The sequence below is a fragment of the Prionailurus viverrinus genome, chromosome E1, assembly GCF_022837055.1.
Source record: "Prionailurus viverrinus isolate Anna chromosome E1, UM_Priviv_1.0, whole genome shotgun sequence".
Classification (NCBI taxonomy): domain Eukaryota; kingdom Metazoa; phylum Chordata; class Mammalia; order Carnivora; family Felidae; genus Prionailurus; species Prionailurus viverrinus.
The window spans coordinates 35525885-35542043 of NC_062574.1; the positions used below are offsets into that span (position 1 = coordinate 35525885).

The 16159-nt window shown below is 55.6% G+C and overlaps 1 protein-coding gene across 1 annotated transcript; it reads left to right on the top strand.

Annotated features, from left to right (window-relative positions):
• The first annotated feature begins 221 nt into the window (after positions 1-221).
• On the top strand, positions 222-10085 carry WNT3 (Wnt family member 3). Its single transcript, XM_047831844.1, has 5 exons — positions 222-262; positions 821-1209; positions 4867-5132; positions 5844-6331; positions 10002-10085. Exons 1-4 carry the CDS (start codon positions 222-224, stop codon positions 6321-6323), a joined length of 1176 nt encoding a protein of 391 aa, XP_047687800.1. The 3' UTR covers positions 6324-6331; positions 10002-10085.
• The last annotated feature ends 6074 nt before the right edge of the window (positions 10086-16159 follow it).

Consider the following 16159-nt stretch of genomic DNA (forward strand, 5'->3'; position numbering starts at 1 on the left):
TGACTCTTAATAAAATCTGAGGGTCTGACCGGATATGGCTTGAGAAATGAAGGTTAAAAGGTGAGGTGACTTGAGTAAGGTCGTGAGTGTTGGCTGGGAGAGTATGCTCTGACATCTTCTCCCTCCTGACACTGAGCTAAACTTGTCGTGCAACAAAGCCAAGTTCCAATCGCTGGTGAGAGGGAAGATGGCACTCTAGAAACTTCTAGAAAGCTGCCAAGATGGCCCTGGGGGCCCTGGTGGACAAAGGGCAGAGGACCTGGTAGAAGCCATCAGTTCCCTGGGGAGACACTGGGATGCTTTGGGCTGGGCAGGCAGTACCCTGGGGAGGGGCACTGCCATGGGCAGTGTGTGTGTGTGTGTGTGTGTGTGTGTGTGCAAATCTCAGACACACATGCATGTACAAGTTCCCCACTGGGACCGGGGCTTCTCTGCTTTAGCTGAGTTGGGACTGGGGTCAGGCCAGCTCCTGCCAGCTTCCTTGACTTGGGTTTGGGTTATTTCCCATGGGTCATTGGAGTCTCTATGTGGCTCTAGAAACTTAGACTCCCTAGAAGCTTGTCCAGCCCAACTGCTTCAATGCCCGTCAGGGCAACTGGCCCAGAGCCTAGGAGGGACTTAACCTGGGCTCTCAATAGGATCTTTCCAGTCCAGGGTTCTTTTCATGGTATTGCATTGCCCCCAAGGGCCCCCACGAGAGGTTCCTACTGGTCACTGTGCTCACGTCAGATATGCCCACATCAGAGGGCTGACTTGGCCTGGGTCAGAGCTCTGCCCTTCAAGGGATGGTGTATTCTTGAGGTCAAGGCAGCGCATTCAGGTACTACGTTTCTCAAGGCCATGGGTTCGGGCTGACGGGCCCTCCATCGCTCCACCTGCCCCCAGAGGGCTCACGAGGAAGACGCAATGCCCATGACGTTCCGTGTGCCCTGTGCCGGCAATGCCACTGCCTTCTGTCTGCCTGCAGGTCCCTGGCCCTGGGCCAGCAGTACACCTCTCTGGGCTCGCAGCCCCTGCTCTGCGGCTCCATCCCAGGCCTGGTCCCCAAGCAGCTGCGCTTCTGCCGCAATTACATCGAGATCATGCCCAGCGTGGCCGAGGGCGTGAAGCTGGGCATCCAGGAGTGCCAGCACCAGTTCCGGGGCCGCCGCTGGAACTGCACCACCATAGACGACAGCCTGGCCATCTTCGGGCCCGTCCTAGACAAAGGTACTGTCTCTGGGCTGAGTAGGAGGTGGGTGAGGGGCTAGATTGGGGGAGGGCATGAGGACACGCAAGCCTTCCACCTCAGCAGGCCTCAGTTCCCAGCCCAGGGTCCCCAGGAGAGGGCCATAAAGCCGGTCACGGCCCACAGCCTCCACAGGAGTGGGCGGGCTCCCTCTCTGGATGGATCCAGTTGGGTCACCTTGGCTGCCACACCTTCCCAGGTGCCACTGGAGGTTGAGCAGCCTGGAGATGCTCTGTCTCCTGAGATCCTAGGGCAGGAGAGGTGGCCATGGCCTTCCTCCCCGCTCCCGGCTGCACAGTGGAGGGGGCAGGCCTTGATGCGGACAGTTGCGACATTTTCCCAACACTGTGTTAAGTGCTATGCAAATCTAGCTTTTGGGTGGGATGTGGGCATCACCACCTCTAGGTTCCTCCCTTCTAGAAAATTCTGGAGTTGAGGAAACTGCCTGGAGCTGGTGGCATTGCATTGCCCCCAAGGTTTCAGGGAGAAGATCCCGCTGGTCGCCATGTGCCCTGCAAGCTGGACGTGCCCAAGGACCGTGGAGGGGCTACTGGGCGTGCTGGTGTCCCGGTACCTTTCCAGCCCTCCTGCTACCCAGGAGTCTAACCCGCTGTACCTGAAATGAATGGGGTTCACCCAACTTGACTTCAAACATGACCAAAAGAGAGCGAGCGGTAGGGGGGCAACTGCTCTCAATAGGATCTTTCCAGTCCAGGGTTCTTTTCATGGTCCCCCCAAGAAGGGGACTTTGGGGCTGTGAGTTCTGGGCTGAAGATGGGCAACTCTGAGGAACTGCAGTGTCCAGGAATGTAGTGACCCCAGCTGGCTTCCAAGGAGCCACCGCTCCCCCCCCCCCTCCTCCCCCCCACCGCCCCTGTAGCAACTTGAACCCTCCGGACCACCACCAGGGCTTTGCCACCCAAATTGGTGAGCCTGGCCCTCCCTTCTACAAAACTGTATTCATAGCCAGAAGGAAAAGGGATCTGAGAGCCAGGTGGATCTGACAGGGGGTGGGTGGCAAGTGGGGAGATGGACCCCTACATTGAGTGTGTCGTGCCCCCTTTACCTGTGTCTCAAGTGCGCTGAGTCGCTCTGACCTACAGGCCATTGTCAAGGGACAGAAGGGCAATTAGCGAATCAATGGATGATGGTTCTGTTTACGCTTCTATTACCAAAGCTAATTATTCCTTGTTTACATAAAAGGTTTGGCCTCTAATTGGGGCCAAGTGGCGGCGGTTTGCATTTCAAACCTGATCTTGCCGGTGTGTCGGTCTCACCGCCTTCCGGTGCCCCACCTCGGGCCAGGGAGCGCTTAATCAAACAGCCTGGCGTCTAGACGCGCTCCCCAAAAGCAAGACTCGCCTTCTGATGGCTTTGACCCTCTTGGGACATTTGGCAATGAAAATCGGGCCCTTTGAGCTTATTCCCCATTCACGTCCGTGTTTAACGTTTTAAATCGCCGTTGTGGGTTCTGGTACCTGCCCCTTCATCATCCTAAATTGCAAGAGGGCAGTTTTGTGTTGGGCCGGGGCTGGGAGCTGGGTAACTTGCCCGAAACTCTAGGAATTTGATGAAGCCGAGGAGGGTCTGGGAAAAGGGCCCACGCACGCGCTGGCGCCCAGAGCCCGGGCCGTGAACCGGGTTCGAACCCTGCCCTGGGCTCCACGCTGGCGCGCGGCCCTTGGCCAGCCCCCAAGCCGTGTGGGCCGCCAAGAGTTAATTTCTACCACCTTCCCGCTTGGAGAGCCAGGGTGGCAGGGCCCGGTCCCGGGGGCGCGCCTCTTCCGCGGAGGCCGAGGCCCACTCCCCACGGGTTGGCCGGCCCGGGGACTCGCACCGCGCGCCCGTGGGGCGGGGGCCGCGGGGGTCGGCGGCCGGAAGACGACGGGGCCGCGACGGCGGGGCGCGGGCGAGCCGGGGATCGCGTTTCGCGGGCGGGGCGGCGCGGGCGGCCCGGAGGGGCTTAGGCGGCTTGAAAGGGGCCCGAGCGCCGCCCCCCACCGCGCGGCCCGGCCCCGCGCCCGCTGCGGCCGCCGCGCCATTCACACGCCCTCTGGCCATTCGGCGCGGCGCGGGGGCGGGGGGCGCCGCTTCAATGGGGATTTCGCGGGCCGGCGCCGGGGCCGGGGGCGCGGCCCGGCCGCGGGAGCCGCCCGTTGCTACGCGGTGGCGGCCGGCCCGGCGGCCCGGGCCCGGCGGCCGCATTATGCGGGTAATGCGGTGTGACACCGCGCGAACAAAGGCGGATTGAGCGGCCCAGCGGGCCCCGCCGGACGGGGACCGGCACAGCGGGGCTGTCAGCGCCGCTCCCAGGCTAATCCCCGCCCCGCCCCCGTCGCCCCCGCGTCCCCGGGGCTGGGAACCGAGCGCGGCCCGGGGCCCGGGCGCCGCCGCCGCCGCCGCCGCGAGAGGCCGCGGGCCCGGCCGGAAGCGAGGCGCTGGGTCCTCGGCGCCGCGGTCCCCGGGCCGCCCGGGGAGGGGGGGGGGCTGGAACGAGGGGCGCGGAGAGCGGGGCGGTGGGGCTCGGGCCCCCGGCCTTGGTGGCTCGCGGCCGCGGTCCGCCTGGGCTGCGCGGGCTCGCTGCGCCGGCGGGGCGGTCCGTGGAAGCGGGACGGGCGGCTCCTCTGCAGGTGGCCCATGAGGCCACCAGGCTCCCCGCTTGTGTGCGGGGGGCGGGGGGCGGGCGCGATCTCCCTCCGCACTCAGGACGCGAGCCTGGCTCCTAAGCCGGCCCGCGTGGCCTTGGGCAGGTCACCTCCGGTTCTGGGTGCCTCGCCCGCGGGGAGAGAGATAGTTGGACTGTCGTCTCCCAGGCCTTCGCCCCGTGGTCGTCAATGTCTGCATCTGTAAAACAGGCCTATGTTAAGACTTTCTGCCTCGTGGTTAAGAGGATTAAATGAGCTAACGCAACCGAAGGGCAGAATCTGGTGCATACTGAGAGCTCAAAAGGTGGTTATCAGGATAAGGAGGCTAGGGGGACACCCCTAAGAATTTCTCCTTTCCCTTCACGGGACCCTGGGGCGGAACCAAGGGAACTGCCTTGTTTTCTGATCCTCCTGGTGGTGGCGGGCAGAGGGCTCGGGATGCAGATCACTGCCGTCCTGGTCAGGAAGTCTGGTGACACAAGGAACTTATACCCGTTTTACAGAGAGGGTAACTGAGGCTCAGAAAAGGACAGGGTCTGCCCAAGGGCATCCTGACTACGTTTCGGTGGTGGGTTCCCAGGCTGCCCGCCCGCAGACCTCAGGCTCTCTCAGGAATGGGGGGGGGGGGGCTCAAGCGTGTGCTGTGGTCTCTGGAATTTGGGCAGATGGAAGGCAGGGGGCCTGGGGCTAGGCCAGAGCAGGACTACTTTATCTCTTCAGCAACCTGCCAGAGTTATAGTACCCACCGCTGTTTTTAACAGCCTCGGCTTGGCCCTGTAGCAGGTGTTGAGGCCCCGAGTTGATCAGTTACTGCCCTGGGCCTCAGTTTGCTCATCTGTAAAGTGGGGGTACCTCAGAGACTGGTCCAGTCAAAGGGGGTCGGAAGGGCACCTAGGTTCCTCCCTCTGTCCTCGGGGCCTTCTTCCTGACTGGGGAGGTCGAGGCAGAGAGGCTGCCCCCCGGGACCCGGCCTGAGCAATGCCCTCCCCGCAGCCACCCGCGAGTCGGCCTTCGTGCACGCCATCGCCTCTGCCGGCGTGGCCTTCGCCGTCACGCGCTCCTGTGCCGAGGGCACCTCCACCATCTGCGGCTGCGACTCGCATCACAAGGGGCCGCCAGGCGAGGGCTGGAAGTGGGGCGGCTGCAGCGAGGACGCCGACTTCGGGGTGCTCGTGTCCCGGGAGTTCGCGGACGCGCGCGAGAACAGGCCGGACGCGCGCTCGGCCATGAACAAGCACAACAACGAGGCGGGCCGCACGGTGAGCTGCGGCCGCTCTCGCCCCGACCCTGCCCGGTACCCCTTTTCGGACCCTGTGCCTGCCCCTCCCGGCTGGCCCCACCCCTGCCCCACCCTACCCTTCTGGTGCTTCTTGTACATGCGGGCTCCCTGCTCTCCTCTTTCCCCCTGGTGGAGCCTGTCACCCCCCCCCCCCACGCCCCACAATCACCCCTTCCGTTCACCCTCCGTTCTCCTTGGGCTGTTCCCCTGCGCGCCCGCCCGCCCACCTTCCCCGGGGGTGCGTCAACTCGGGAGTGTGGCGGCCCCGTGGCGCAGGTACCCGCCAGCCCATCCAGTGCACTTGGGCAGCCTGTGCAGGGCTGTGAAGACCGGTGGGCTTGGCTTTGAATTAAACCCCCACCCCTTCCTCTGGTGTTTTGACCTAGGGCGAGTCACTTACGCTCCCGGCCTCAGTTTCCCCATCTGTTAAACGGGGATCGCAATCCCTATTTCCTGCAGCTTTGAAAAATGGCTGTGATTTCTGCCAATGCTTGGGCTGTGAAGGGGAGGGAGACGATGGTCATCGTTTTTAGGTCCGCAGCACCTCGGTCCCCAATCCGTTGTCTTCCCGGCACCCAGTAGGCTCGGAGAAGGCTCCAGGGATGGGGGTGGGTGGGGGCAGAGTGGGAGGGCCTAGGTGTACTCCCAGGTGGGGTCGTTCCCGGGGCCAGCTGCCACTCCTCTTCCCCAGACCATCCTGGACCACATGCACCTCAAGTGCAAGTGCCACGGGCTGTCAGGCAGCTGCGAGGTCAAGACCTGCTGGTGGGCCCAGCCCGACTTCCGCGCCATCGGCGACTTCCTCAAGGACAAGTACGACAGCGCCTCCGAGATGGTGGTGGAGAAGCACCGCGAATCCCGCGGCTGGGTGGAGACCCTCCGCGCCAAGTACGCGCTCTTCAAGCCGCCCACCGAGAGGGACCTGGTCTACTACGAGAACTCCCCCAACTTCTGCGAGCCCAACCCCGAGACGGGCTCCTTTGGCACCAGGGACCGGACTTGCAATGTCACCTCCCATGGCATCGATGGCTGCGACCTGCTCTGCTGTGGCCGCGGCCACAACACGAGGACGGAGAAGCGGAAGGAGAAATGTCACTGCATCTTCCACTGGTGCTGCTACGTGAGCTGTCAGGAGTGCATCCGCATCTACGATGTACACACCTGCAAGTAGGGAGCCAGGTAGGGTGGCGGGGTGGGGAGAGGGGGAGGGGGGGCAGGGGGCAGGGAACTGGATCTGCCCCTCGCCCCTTCTCCAGCAGCCTGCTTCTATTCCTGAGTCACCCAAGGCACACAAGTTTCCAGGGATGAATTAGGAAGCCGGGATTTCCCAAGCTTCGGTGGCAATGACCCTTGGACCGCTTTCCTGCGCGGATTGCCCAAAGCACAGATAACAGCGGGAGTGTGCACACAAGGCGGCAAGCAATTGATTAACATTTGTGTACAAGTTAGTCACTTATGAGCCAGGTCAGACTTTTGCGTGGCCACTGGCTGTCATTGCCGAGCATCTGTGGCGCCAGAGGAGGGACACTGGGGTTGGAAGCCAGGACACCTGACTTCTGGTCCCAGTGTTGCCCTGTTCCAGGAACTCCCTAATTTCCTGTTCTTCCGCTTTCGTGGGTCTCCGTTTCCTTACCGTAAAACAAGGGGGTTAAAATACTTGACATAGCAGGCCAAAGATCCTCTTTTACCCCCGGGGCAGAGTCATTTTTGCATCCACCTTGAACGGAGAGGGCAAGTTTTTGCACAAGCATAAATCCTACTGACCTGGAGGAGGTGGGTGGGGGGAAGCGGTGTATGTAAGCCCATATCCTGACAGATCTAAAGCTTGGGTGGGGCGGGGGCACTCTGAGCGAGTTTATGGAAGGGGATGGGGAGGAGGAGGGATTCAAGTTCAGAGTGATGGTGGTGAGTAATCAAGGGATCAAAGGCTGGTGGATTATGTTCCCAAGCTTCCCAGAGGTGGCCTGCGTGGGAGACACGCAGGTGCCAGGCCCCTGTGTCCATAGGTCCCCAGCATAGTTCAGGACCGATGGAGGGTGGTCCTCGAGTCTTGGAGGTGGAAGGGCTGAGGCCACTATGCCTCTTCTCCCTCTTCTCTGCCCTGAGAGGGAGCCTAGTCTATAAAGTCATGAGCCCTGGTCCAGCTGCCACCGCTTGCCGGCCGGGGGGACCAAGACAAGAGCGTTTTTACAGAGCTGCCTCCTTATCTGCCATCCTCCCCGGAGGTGCTGTGGGGGACCAATGAAAGGACACTGGGGACAGTGCTTGGTTCACTGCAAAGAACTTGCCTGCCTGGATCATCCCCTTACCCCCCCTCCCGGGGGCAGGGCAGGAAAGAGCACCCCACCAGGTGATGCAATTCCCCAGAGGGCACTTCAGAGCTGGTGGCGCACGTCTAGGCTGTGCGGGCCTGGGGGCGGGGCCGGGCCTCCCTGAGGCTTGGGGGAACCCAGGTCATGGTCATGGGGAGAGCTCTGGGTGAAGGGGACTCACTCAGCCCATCTGCGAGGCCCCTCAGTGTAGCTCAGGTTACGACCTGGCCGGGATGGAGCCCGGAAAGGCAGCGGGAGGCACTTGGAAGTTGGTGGTACTTTCTTGGTGTCTGAGTAAGTGCAGTGTGGCCAGTGGAAAGAGGACAGAGGTGGCTCCAGCTCCATCACGTACCAGCCGTGGAACCCCAAAGCCCAGTGTCCCCATCTGTACAGTGATGGTGGGAGCCTAACATAAGTGTCGTGAGGCTCAAATGAGCCACCAGGGGTGTATGTTTGTCTGAATCTCCTACTAACAGAGAGGGACAGAGGCCGTCAGAGAGCCGTGACATGAGGGTGTCTTCATGCAGTGAGATGGTGTCATCACCTGGCCAAGTTTCATTTCTTGCTTCTCACGAGGATAGAAGAGTTAGCGACCGTGAAAGAGCTCACAGGCCCATTCTAGCATGGCCACTATGGCCAGAGGCAACATGGTGTCCCCACCATCAAGCAGGATGTGGCTATTCTGAGAGGGAGCTTTGGGGAAGTCAGAATTTCAGAACACTCACACTGGACATCTGTCTGGCTTACCCATTGCTGGGGTCGGAACACTGAGCCCAGGTCTCTGCCTCCAGGAAGCTTCGTGTGTGGCAACTGCAGAGGCCGTAGCAGCAGCAGCCCAGGTCCCATCAGTGGCTCTAGGGGGCTCTAGGGGGTCGTTGGCTCAGACCTGCAGCTGCGTCCCAGCACGTCCCCTCCTCCAGGTGGGCAGCCAAGAAGAGCCATCTGCCAAGCAGAGAAGGAGGTGTCTTGACCCTCAGGCTCCAGAAAATCCCCTGCCTTCCACCCCTGGGGTTAGTACTGACCCTAAGAGGTATCAGTACATCTTCAGCCCTCTTTTCTCCCATTTCTGAAGTAGAATAGTGTTTTTTCCAGCCTTATAAAAGTGCTACGTAGACACGTTTTCAAGATGCCACATCTAGGTAGATCAGGTCCCCAGGCCCCTCCTCTCCGGTCACTCTGGAGCCCTTGCTCTGGGACGAGTGGAGGACTCTCTCCCAATGTGGTGCCCTTTGAACACTCTACTTGTTGAGTGATTTGGGACGAGCTGTTGAGCTTCTCTGTGCCCTGGCTCCCTCGTTTGTGAACTGGGGACAAGAGCCAGTCCCTCACGGGGTCGTCGTATGGCTGTATACACAGGGCCTGGCACATGGTCCGAGGAGACGGCAAAGATTCCCAGGCTAAGCAGAGCCGACCTCCGAAAGCGACTTCCCCCAAGCCTGCTGCTTGATCAGAAGCCACGGGCCCAAGATTGGCTGAGACCTGGTTATCTCGCCCGTCTTTTCATCCACACTGACACCATGGGCAAGATGGGAACTTTCAAGACAGGCTGGCAGGGACATGTGCCCTCCACCCGCTGGGTGGGGAGCGAGCCCCAGTCAAATGGCTTTCTACCACAGGAAGGCCAGAGATTCCCGGGCCCCCCTGGGTGGGGAAAACATCTTCTCCATTGCTTGTAGCTTCTGGGTCTCATGCTTTACCACTCATTTCCTCCCTTGGCAAGTACCGGGTTTATTCCTTGTTATTCAGATGTTGTGAGCCCAGTAAGCTGGACAGGTCTCTGGACAAGAGTCAGGTGGCCTGGCTGGCCCCAAGTGCTGGATCCGTCACTAACTTGCTGCAAAACCTTGGACATGTCCCTTTAATCTGGCTGAGCCTCGGCTTCTGCCCCCGGAAAATAATCTTCCCTTGGTCTTGTCAGCTCCCTGAGGAGTGGAGGGTTGATTGGGGATGCCCACGAAAGCGCTTTGGGGCTCAAATCCTTTATGAGATGGAAGTACACAAATGAGTAAGATGTGCACTTTGGTGCTCTCCTGAGAAGGAATTATTCGCAGTTAATTAAATAGACGTGCTCCTGTGTGGACGGCTCATCATCAAACTATCGGTGCGACAGGGAAGCACAGGGCACGGGTCCACTCTCGGTGGGAATGGGGCGGGGGGGCTAGACTGGCAGGGTTCCCCCGGGGTCTACACAGGGCAGATTCTTGCAAGAGGACAGCGGCCCACGCCCGGGCTCCCTGCTGCCTGAGCTCCCAGCTAGAAGGTGGGGCAGGTAGGATTTGGATCCACATCGGTGGTGGCTAAAGCCCTACCGTTCCTGTTTAAATCTCGCACCCTTCCTCAGCGGCAGGCCCCAAAAGCAGAGGAGGGCAGGGGGTACGGAAAAGCCACTTAAGTGCCCCCGTTAGCCCCCGGGCACACGAGAAGTGTCGAGAAGCGTCGAGGTCGCCTGTCATCAGCCTCGGATCTCAGCCCCCCAACGGGTGGTTTCTCTGAGAAAGGCATTGCGTCTCTTAATTCTTCCTCTTTGTTTTCCAAAGGGCAGTGGGAACGGGTGAAGTGTGTGGCTGGGCAGATTCACCGAAGTCCCATGGGAAGCAGGACCTGGAGCCGGGCTCAGCCCTCAGCACCAGACAGCAAGGAACCCGGACTGTTGCCAGACGCCCGTGCGGTAAATTACCTGGACCCGAGCCGCCCGCTGACGGGGAGGCCCCCCTCGCGCTCTCTCTTAAGTCTCTCACCCTGCTCTGGATGGTGTGTGGTTTTTAAAGAAGGGGCTTTCTCTTTAGTTCTCTAGGGTCTGATAGGAACGGACCCCAGGCTTCTCTTTGCACATGTTAAAGAAAATAAAAAATGGAAAAAAAAAAAAATTCTACTCCGACAGAACAGGCTGGGCTACCGTGAGCTCTCTGCCCGGTGGTGAAGACTTCAGCACGGGCAAGATTCTGTTTCCAGACCGCTCCTTCTGGTGATGCGCCAAGACGCCCGTGAGGTGGGAGTTACGAAGTAGGACAGACCCCTGCAGTCTCCTTTTCTCCGTCTCCTCCTGTGCAAATCTGATGTCCTTCCACATTCTGACAAAAGCCATAGGTTGAGCTAGGATAAAGTGGTAGGGAGGCCCAAGGCGATTGTGGGAGTAGGATTTTGAGTTTCGAAGAACCAGGAGCGCTGGGTGGCCTGGTAAGCTGTTTGAAAAGCAGCCGCGTGTTCTGTCTCGTTTTCTCTTAACCCGGTTCTGCACAAGAGGCTCTTAGGACCTGCAGTCAGAGCCGCTCCCCCTCTTGTTGCCCATTCTGCGGTTTCCACCAGTAACGCGGGACGGTGGGGTTGTTTTGCTTGTTTTGTTTTTGTTGGTTTTCAGAGGATGATGTAAATAGGTTATGTTTCAAGGGGGCCGGCCTTCTGCAGCTCCAGTAGCTTCCTAAAGCAACAAGTGGTACCTTTAGACGGGGCCGTTCAATCCCTCCCAGCCCGGCTCACCGGCAGATTCTCCACAAAAACAAGCCCAGGTAGAGTGGCTGGGAGTCTAGGCCACCTTGGTAGAAGTTAGACAAAGGGTCAGGGAGTGGCGATCTGGTCCCGAAGTTCCAATTTGGTGACTCGTAGACGGGGCAGGGGGCCGGGGGTGGGGGGTTAAAAGTCGCTCCTTCGTCTCCTCTGTGAAGCAGACACGTCTTCTGGCCTTTTCTCTCTTTGGCCTGTGTGGGTAAACAGAAGCGCCGAGTTCTTTAATACGCACCCTCCGGCCTCGCCTGCACGCGGACACCGCACCCATCCGCGCAGTTACCAAGGATCAGGGTTGGGTGTCCGAAGCGGGGCAAGCGGTCACTCGGTCCCTCGGGTAAAGCCTCTCACGGCCGAGTTCCCCTTGCTCTTTGCTGGTCCTCTGGCGCGTCCTGAAGGAGGCTAGCAGAATGGAGGCAGGCGGATCGGACAGTATGAATCGATGCAGCTGTGTCTTAAGGAGAATCGGGAAGAATAGTCCAGGACAAAGTCGTTTCTCCCTTTTCTCCCTTCTCTCTCTGGTCTGCCTCACGCTGACCTAAGGTTCCGGGGTCTTCCCGCTTGCCCAGGCAGGCTTGCCGCCACCATCTAGAAGCCATGCCCGCCCTCTTGAATCCGCTGGCAACGAGCCCTGATAAAGATCCACACCCCATCCCCTCTCCAGAGAGTCTGAAATGCCCCTCCCCACCTCACCTTAGACTGAAGTTTTAAATCATGTCAACCAGATGATGCTTGCTTTATGTGAGAATTATTTCAGCAGAATGGATACAAATTTTCAAAAACAGTCTTTTCATATCTATGTATTCTATATTAAAAGTGATAAAGTCATGTTTCTGGGGCGTATTCAAGTAGCTGACAAGTAATTATTTAATAATAGTACATTGAGTGCATTGTAATTATTCTTGCCGTAGTCAGGTAATAGTATCCAACAGAAATTTCCTACCAACCTGCTGTATCCAAAGTTTTGTAAAAAGTTGTAGAAGTTGTTGATCTTTTTGATTTTATATTCAAAAAGTCTCTTTTTATAAATATTATTTATTATACAATGTATATACCTTTGAGTTAACTAAGATTATATATTATATAAATATATATATATTTGGAGAAAATATATTTCATCATGCAGTTTTTTTCTGTTAAGTCATTAAAGAGAAGGTAAACAAACTTAAAACGGATACATTGTACCGTGTGTGGAGTTTCCAGATTAATGCTCAGGAGGTCGAGAGTATCCGATTCTGGATGTGCTGGCCTCCACCTGCACCCTTAAGTTAGTGCCCCAAATCAAAGCCATTCCCTCTGTTCTCTAAGCGGGATCATCGGAGACATCAGGGACAGGAGGTCTGATCCACTGCAGGGCTTTCTTACAGGCTTACTTTGCTCTAAGTCAACATCCAACAGATAATTCCCAGTTTTGCAAGTAAGCAGTTGGGCGCTAATGCTTTTCATAGACTCAGGCACCTCCACTGCACAAATTAATGTCACAGACACTCAGAGATGTGGCTCGAGGCCAGCAGACCACGGGGTTGGTTAATCCTTTCCTCACCCATGTTTTCAACTCCATTTATTGGGAAAATAGGATTTGCTCTATTGAAAATGAAACTTGACTGGAAATGGCTCCCCCCGCTGCTAGCTAATCTACAGAAGGGGTAGGTGGGTCAGGAAGATGAAGTGGTGTGCCCTAGCCTCTGGGTGGCCTGGAACAGGTGTCATTTGCAGCTTGCGATGGGGGCAGAAAGGACTCCCCAGTGGGCACGCTCTGGGAAGGGCATTCTCTCCTCAAAACGCTGCTTCAAAAGGACTCACCTGAGACTCCCAAGCAATGCTTTCTCAACAGTGAGAGGCTATAACTCGGTTTTATGACAACAGACGATCCTTTGGTCTTCAGACCTACCCATAAAATGTCACCTTCGGTTTATGTAGCACGGCTAAAATGCTTTTGCTTTCTCTTTCTCCTGATTTACCTTTATTAGAAGCAAATCTTACTCATCTCACTGCAGAGAAAAACATAGAAATAAAGCGGTCTGCCCTGTGTGGTGGTGACGGGCTGTCTCGTGCTACAATTCAGGCCTCTAACCTTCGATTAGGAATGGCTACTACAAGTTCATGAATTTTACTGTGCCTGTTACGTGTCTTTATTTAGTCCCTGAAAAGCTTAAACCACAAAAATGGTGGTATCGGCGGCACAAGAAATCGGACGTGGAAAGTATACGGAAATCTCTGTATCTTACAGCCCTGCTCATCTTGTGCTTTAACTTTGACAGAAAGCCAATACCCATCTATCCCAGCATTCTGGGTAGGTTTGTTTTTTTTTTTTAACCTAGAAGATTGCCAAATATTTAAATGGTCCCTATTCATACTTACCAAGGCCATTTGTAATCCTATGATTAATCATATACTATGATTAAAGAGAACACAGTTTATTGCAGTGCTTGAACGTTCAGTTTCTCCATAAGTATAAATACTAATAAACATCTAAAAACAAGAGGAAGTTTTAAAAAAATAAAGATCCAAGGGGCGCCTGGGTGGCTCAGTCGGCTAAGCGTCCGACTCTTGATTTCGGCTCAGGTCATGATCTCACAGCTCTGTGAGACAGTGCAGAGCCTGCTTGGGGTTCTCTCGCGCGCCCTCTCTTTCTGCCCCTCCCCCCACTCGTGCGCTCTCTCTCAAAATAAATAAACTTAAAAAAAAATCTTTGGGCCACCTGGGTGGCTCAGTCAGCTGAGTGTCCGACTTCAGCTCAGGTCATGATCGCACGGCTTGTGGGTTTAAGCCCCATGTTGGGCTCTGTGCTGACAGCTCAGAGCCTGGAGCCTGCTTTAGATTTTGCGTCTCCATTTCTCTCTCTCTCTCTGCCCCTCCCCTGCTTGCGCTCTCTTTCTCTCTCTCTCTCTCTCAAAAATAAACATTAAAAAAAAAATTTTAACCTGGGGCGCCTGGGTGGCGCAGTCGGTTAAGCTTCCGACTTCAGCCAGGTCACGATCTCGCGGTCCGTGAGTTCGAGCCCCGCGTCGGGCTCTGGGCTGTGGCTCGGAGCCTGGAGCCTGTTTCCGATTCTGTGTCTCCCTCTCTCTCTGCCCCTCCCCCGTTCATGCTCTGTCTCTCTGTCCCCCAAAAAATAAATAAACGTTGAAAAAAAAAAAATTAAAAAAAAAAAATTTTAACCTTTAAAAAAAAAAGATCTGAAAGAGACAATATAATGAGATTCCTTTCAAAGCAGTATTTTATGAAAAAAGGGAAGAAAATGTGTGCGTTCAAGGCTGAGGGGAAGAAGAACAAATAAAGGCAAAGGAAAGGCAGAGAAAAGCAGGGGAGAGATGGTGGTGAGGCTATTCTAGGTGCATCCAGTGACAGTATCCAATGGTCCCTGGTAGATCCAGGCCACCCTGGGTATGTGGACGGACACGTAAGCTGCAGGTGATCTACATACACACAGGTGAAGTTAATGCAGCAAAACTTATGGTTACTCTGCTGTCATCATTTCTCTTAGCTTAACAGAGAACTTTCTAGGAGGCAAAGAGTTACCTTACCATTAATCTTAAACTCCCCAAACAGTGGGACAAAGTCAGTGGTGTGGAGAGACCGTATGCTGGGAAAATTTCAAACATGAGTCCTCCTTGCAAATTCTGTCTTCACGGCTCAGGATTCTTGCCCCTCACAGGTGCTCTGTGGCCATATTGTCCGCACAGCACACGGCCTCTGTGGGCGCAGCTCCAGGGCCCAGTCTCAGCACTGCTTGCCAGTGGAGGAGAAACTTAGATCGTTTTGCAGCAACTTCTGAAATTTACATGCGTTTTTGAACTTTCATCCACACCTTCCCCAGTGTCGTCTTTGACGAGGCTTATGAATCAAGCGGCCAGGCGAGGAACATGAAATCTTGCTTTCACCTTTTGTGCTTGGGCTGGGCTGGTTGTTGATCGCTGACTCGGTGCTTCAACAAGTCTGTTAACCAGGACTTCATGATTTACACACTCGAATCTACTCCATGACTTGCTGTGGAAACTTAAAGCGGAGGCTGTTCACTGCAGGTTTTGGGACATGAAAAGACAGCCTTAAGGCAAACCATGTTTCAGATTTTAGCCACCATTATGGTTTTTCTGTTATATATTTTTAAAGGTATTTGAGTGAAGATGTACAAATAACAGAAAGGAGGAGATAGCCTTTTTTTTTTGAAGTTATAATTACATTTTCTGACAAAAACTAGCCTGTTCACAGTGGATCTGTATGTGAAGAAACCCAAGGCAGCAGCTGGCTGCAGTCTCCTTTGCTTTGTCACTAAGCCTGTGACCTCAGACCCTCTCTTGCTCTGCCCAGCACAGTTCTGGGATAACTTCAAGACCCCACCTTCTCGAGGCTACACAGGGACCAGGGTGGCCTAGGGTCCTCCTAGGAGGTATAGACAACTCCTGGCGAGCTGATCCTGCTGTCAGAGAGGCTCTGAAACTGAGCCTTGCTGATTCCCTGAGCTGCCTTTCATCCCAGCCTGGTCCACCTCTGAAGATTGGGCTTTTAGACTAAGAGATCCTATAGCTCAGAAAAATGAAAAAGGATGCAGGATTCCAAAATGAAACAGGTGAAGAAATCCCACTGAGAGTGTCTGAATCCCTTGGTTTGTGCATTTCACAGGAAGGAGTAATTCTGCGAAACAATTTTCTTTTCTGGAGTATTCCTAACCCATTTATAGCTTTGGTATAACTTGTTTTTTAATAAGGTGCAAATAAGCAAAATAAGTATGGAGGTTCTTGTTGCGCATTAACATCTGACAATATGCCAGTGATCTATTTTTCTTTTTAAATGACTATACTTCCCTAAATAGTGAAAATCAGTTTTTTTTTAATGTTTATTTTTAAGAGAGAGAGAGAGAGAGAGAGAGAGAGAGAGAGAGAGAAAGCAGGGGAAGGGCGGAGAGAGAGGGAGACACAGAATCGGAAGCAGCTCCAGGCTCTGAGCTGTCAGCACAGAGCCCAAGGCAGGGCTCGAACTCACAAACCGTGAGATCATGACCTGAGCTGAAGTTGGACGCTTAACCAACTGAGCCCACCCAGGTGCCCCAAACCAGAGATGTTTAAATAAAAACAATCCATCTCCTTAGACTAGTTGTAACAAAGCAAGGAGGGGCTCTTCTGAGCCCCCTCTTCTTCACACATTCCTATCAGTCATACACACTGTTTCATACAAAATACTGGTCTACAGAATG

Bases quoted from the DNA above. Each gene is read 5' to 3' on its own strand.
- WNT3 (XM_047831844.1), top strand. From the start codon at position 222: ATGGCCCTGGGGGCCCTGGTGGACAAAGGGCAGAGGACCTG. The intron at 263-820 runs GTAGAAGCCATC...CAGCGCATTCAG, and splicing joins GACAAAGGGCAGAGGACCTG to GTACTACGTTTCTCAAGGCC. The intron at 1,210-4,866 runs GTACTGTCTCTG...CCCTCCCCGCAG, and splicing joins CGGGCCCGTCCTAGACAAAG to CCACCCGCGAGTCGGCCTTC.